Here is a 5,358-nt window from a genome sequence, read left to right on the forward strand (position 1 = left end):
TTTGTGTAAAATTTTAAATAATCAAAACTAGGACAACGAGTTTAAAAAATTACTTATTTTATTTAATTTCAGGTTATGTATTCATCAAAAGTATGCAAAAAAGTGAGTATTATTTAACAGGTTATTTGTTTAACCCACTAATCTTAGTTAATTATTTCTTATGCTTATTTTTTATTCTTTTTTTCGTACCTTAAATAAAACAACTTAAATAAACTGTCTTGTTTTATTAAGAAATTCGTGTTATATATATATATATATATATATATATATATATATATATATATATATATATATATATATATATATATATATATATATATATATATATATATATATATATATATATATATATGCACAGGAATCCAAAGAATATATTCGAGAAACGAATTTCTGAGTTTTCTTAGAAGGGTCAACGTTCGAGATAAGTCTTGATTCATTTTCTTCTTATAATTTCTTTTTTTTACTTTCAAAGGATTCAAAGAGTGGAAAAGCCTAGAACATAAAAGAATGGTTTGTGTTTATTTTGAACATAAAAGAATAAAACATTTGTAAGAATCAGTTTTATTTGATTAATTTCATGCTTAGGATATTTATAAGAATCTAAAATATGTGAGAAATGATATGAATTTCATTTAATATCTTTCTCCTAACATTCTTCACTTTCTTTTATAGCTGTTCCCATCTTAATATATAAAATATTTTGAAAAAACCTATTAATTACTCAATCCATTGTACCTGTTATAGGTCACAATTACAATCCACGTTAATTAGTTAATTAGAAATAAAATTAATTTATAGTTTATAAATGGGTGTAAATTTTACCTTATAAGTCAATTTTGTGGGATTGAATTAAACTTAAAGTTCACTTCTAACATGGTATCAGAACCATGGTTAAAGTATATCCCACTTCTAACAAAAATAACTAATGTGATTCAATTCTATACAAAATTTTGATATTTGAAGTGATTTTGCTATCAAATTTTCAAGCTTGGACTACTCTGATAAATCAACCAAACTGTAACTTTTGTGTTAGGTTAATCATACGAAATCAACTTATGCGAAAACTATGAACTCTGGATTAGTCAGAGCACCTTAATTTTCCCTGAAAAAATGAATAGTTAAGACAAAAAGAAAATGAAGAAAATGTAAATAGCTAACAAAGACTATTATGATCACGAGTACGTATTTCTACTTCAATTTAGTTGAAAGTGTTGAATATCTGCTTTCTGCTATGTTTCTGGTATATATATATGGATTGATTTGAACAAGACATGTTGAACTGATAATGAGACAGAAAGGATCCAAATGAAAATAAGAATGTTTCAAACCAGTTGTCTCTGTACTGAGTTCAACGATTTGGAGTATTGGTTAACATGCATGCATGTATTTCATTAGCTAGCTACAGATCCTACTGAAATAATAATAATAATATGTATTTAGTTTCTGCATTATTTATTTCTTTTTCTTTTTCAACACCAAAGAAAATTTCTCAGGTATTCTTTATGGTTTTGTACTCCAAATGCTATGATCACAATCTCATGCAATGTGATATCACAATTTTGAACGAAAGATCTCTCAGCATTATTACCTACGAAACATTTTGCAATAACTTTGAAATCACATTTCAACGCATGCATGCAAATATATGATCATACTCCACACATGCATATATTGCAAAATCTAAAAACAAGAAATTTGCCATGTGAAGCTCACCAAGCCTGAACTGGCCTTCTCAGTGCTAAATATTTAAATCTGCAAAGCTTTCGACATATTCTACATCTGTTAATGAACTAAAAACAGACAACATTAACATCGAACACATGAATCAAGTGACACAAATCATGTACGAAGACAATAATGCCGTTTTAACAAAAAAGAAAAACATACGTTGCTTAAGCTTTGAGGTAATTATGAAGTTGATGATATATATTTCTGTTTCAAGACTTTTTCCATTTTACCCTTCAATCTACTTTAATTTATTGCAGAAATGGGAGTTAATTAATTACAACCATGTACAAACTAGAGAGGATGCAGATCTTGCTAAAACTGAACCAAGTTTGCTACATTTGGCCTGAAGTTCTATCTCTTCTATGATAGAATATTTGAAATAGTAAAGCATTGGAAATTCCAAAATATGCTATATTCTACTTTATTAAATTCACCCGTAAATAAAATCACCATAGATACGGTAGGATCTAGCACATGGGTATCTCTTTCTTCCTTCTCTTAAAGAGGTAAATCTGAGATTCTTGTTGGTTGTACTTTCTCTTGCAGAAGTTGGTTTCGACACTGATACTCTTTGCCACTTCTTGCTATTTGCAAAACTAAGAAAAAATTTCTTTTGCCCTTAGTTATATTTAAACAGCTACAGACATATTGTAAAATCTATATAGAGAAAGAAAACTTCCCCTTATATTTGACCCAATTAATTTTCTGTAAATCTTTATATTTTCAATTTTAAATAGATGCCCTGTTTTGGGGGTTTTAAGGAGACTGCCACCAAAACTCTTGAGTGTGTGAGTGAGGCAAACCCAATTGAAATTAACGAAAATAACCCTCTCTTAATTACACTATTAGTCGTTAAGCAATAGTTAGATGAAGTCAACAAAAATAAAACCAACCCAAGTGAAAAAATCAACACAGCACTACCAAGAGACCATTCCACATTACAATCTTCTTTCCTCCCAGACAGTTCAGTTCCTCACGCTTCGCTTACTTTCTCTCTCTTTTCTTTTCGAACACTGTAATCGTGATTCTCGTCTCGCCATACTCATTTTCTTCAAACCCTACCTTACCCATTTCTCCCTTTCTCTTTTCCTCTGAAGCTTCAAGGTTTAGCGGACTCTGTGTTTCGTTCACAAACTCATTCAAGAGTTTCACCTTTCGTCCCTTTCGTTTTGTTTTTTATTTTGCCCATAAATTGCGCATCTTTTGCATACCCACATGCAGATTTTGTGGTTGAGTCTCTAATTTTTGTTTCTGTGTGTCGTAGGTACTTCACGTGGTCATTTTATGGAGCTTTTTTCATAGACACGAACTGGGGTTTCGTGATTTTTGGTTGAATATTAATTTAGAGAGATTAGTTTGGGATCCACTTGCAAAGTTGCAATATTTGTACTGAATGATGTCTCAGCAGCAAAACCGAAACCGAAACCTACCTGCGGCTCCGCAATCTCTGCTACGACAAACGGGTTTTGGAGATGGTGTTAAACCCTTCTCATTAAGGTACTAATGTGCTTGAAATAGTTTCCATAAACATTCCTATGCATTTCAAATAACGAATAAGGTTTTAATCTCTTTTCTTCCTTTGATATATTCATTATTGCATGTTCTATATTGATCTCTTGCATTATGTTGTAAGGTGTGAAGCACATGTGTGTTGTAGGTTATTTATAATATTTCCAGCACAAGTACACAACTTAAGCTTATGATTATTCTCTGTTCATCAATATTCATTTTCCTTTTGCTTTTGACTTTTGCATTTCCCTTTGCGAATTTTATGAAAACTGTGTTTAGATTTTGAAAGGTTTGTTTAAGGCTAATTTGATTTAGTTGTTGAGAAACACAAGAGGAAATAGACTAGAAGTAATTATTTTCTTAAGTGGTGATAGATTATAAATTATGTTGCAGACAGTATGTTCTTGCTTCTCGTCACAGAAATTTCTTTCAAAACTGGCCATTTCATGAGAAGTTCTTGCAATTGTGTCTTAAACATGGTCTAGAGGAGAAGGAGGTGTTGCCACCATTTGGAAGCCAAACTTCACTTACCGAACCACTCAAAGATAGTCCTAACTTGATGCATTCATCGAGTGATGATAATGATAATAATGATGAAAAAGAAGCTGATTCCTGCAAAGCTGAATATGATTACCACCCACAAACTACAAAAAATGACTGTGACTACAAAGTGAAAGAGGGAAATCAGCAAAACTGCAACATTTCTGCCAATTTATCTCAGTCAGCATACACATGTAATCTCCCAAGTTCAACTCATGCTCACAAAATAAGTCCACTAATGCCACCACCATCGAAGAAAGTAAAAGATAAATGCAGAAGGCATAAAGGGAGATGCAAGAAACGCTCCATGGTGGATATTTTAGCAGTGGCACGGCACACTACTTTAGAGGAGATCCATAGGATGAACAAGTTTTATTATCCAGAAACAGTGATTGAAGAATATCAGCAAACGGTGCCTTATGGAAATATCTCCATGCCTGAGCTAGGGAGTGATGGTTCATGTAGAAAAGGTTGGAGAGAAGATGCATATGATGGTTTAGCTAATGTTGACATGGCACCAAAGGGGCCATTGCTTCTTAAGTTCAAGCTCAATGGATGTAATGTAAATGGGTATTGCAGAACATAAATAAATTCTGTTCAATTTTATGCAATCTTATTACTATATTATATATGTTGCATTCCACCATCTAAGAAATAGAAAGCATTGTTTTCGTTATGTATGAGATATTATAAAGAAAAAATAGCAAGAAACAAAGGAACCAGATAATAAAGCTGCTAGAGTAACTAGTACAGAATCAGAACAATGACTCATACACATCAATAACACTAGAAATGTTTTGGTTTGGACAAGCTATGCTGTAAAATCCAAGTATAGTGTTTGATTGACGTTTATATTTTTTCCTCTCCTTATAATCAAATGTAAAAGTTCTTCAATTGCCTTCTATTCAAGTTCTATGTTTTACTCACTGGTTCATTGGAAAAACAGCTACGTCTAGTTTTTGTCTGAAATTATATATGCTTATGACTGGATAAATTTGTAGGGATGTAATTTTTCCACATGTTACATTATGTAATATGATTTTAGAGGATCTTATTTTTTTGAAAAGAAGAAAGTGATCGTTTATATTGAAAGTTTCCTATATATATATATATATATATATATATATATATATATATATATATATATATATATATATATATATATGATATCTAAAAAATTTATGTCAATATAAAACTATTTAATGTTTGGTTTATATAATTTAAAATTGAGGTGATATGAATTTTTAGAAATATATTAAAATAAGAATTGTTTAATTATTTTTAATGTTGTTCAATTCTAAAAAATTTTGATAAAATAAATAAAATTCATTATTTTTACATAAAATTATTATATAACGTTTAATAAAAATTATATATTTTGTTAATCTTTTATTTAAAATACATAACAATTACAAAATATTACACCGTTTAATAGATGGGTCAAACTCATGATTAATGATAATTAAATTTGGGTCAAGCTCGTATTATTAAGCCACAGATAATTTTTACGGGTATTGATGAGTATGGCACAAATTATATTTTTTTAGTCGTGTTTTTAATTATAGGATTTGTTTACTCTAA

General features: G+C 30.0%; 1 protein-coding gene across 2 annotated transcripts; it reads left to right on the forward strand.

The window, feature by feature from the left end:
* The first annotated feature begins 2,597 nt into the window (after positions 1 to 2,597).
* On the forward strand, positions 2,598 to 4,406 carry LOC108325191 (uncharacterized). Of its 2 annotated transcripts, XM_017558213.2 has the most exons (3): positions 2,598 to 2,832; positions 2,993 to 3,225; positions 3,631 to 4,406. In XM_017558213.2, exons 2-3 carry the CDS (start codon positions 3,122 to 3,124, stop codon positions 4,361 to 4,363), a joined length of 837 nt encoding a protein of 278 aa, XP_017413702.1. In that variant the 5' UTR covers positions 2,598 to 2,832; positions 2,993 to 3,121; the 3' UTR covers positions 4,364 to 4,406. The 2 variants fall into 2 exon arrangements, with proteins under 2 accessions (XP_017413702.1, XP_052731542.1); XM_052875582.1 differs by having other exon boundaries at positions 2,617 to 3,225.
* The last annotated feature ends 952 nt before the right edge of the window (positions 4,407 to 5,358 follow it).

This window comes from Vigna angularis, chromosome 3 (genome assembly GCF_016808095.1).
Source record: "Vigna angularis cultivar LongXiaoDou No.4 chromosome 3, ASM1680809v1, whole genome shotgun sequence".
NCBI lineage: Eukaryota > Viridiplantae > Streptophyta > Magnoliopsida > Fabales > Fabaceae > Vigna > Vigna angularis.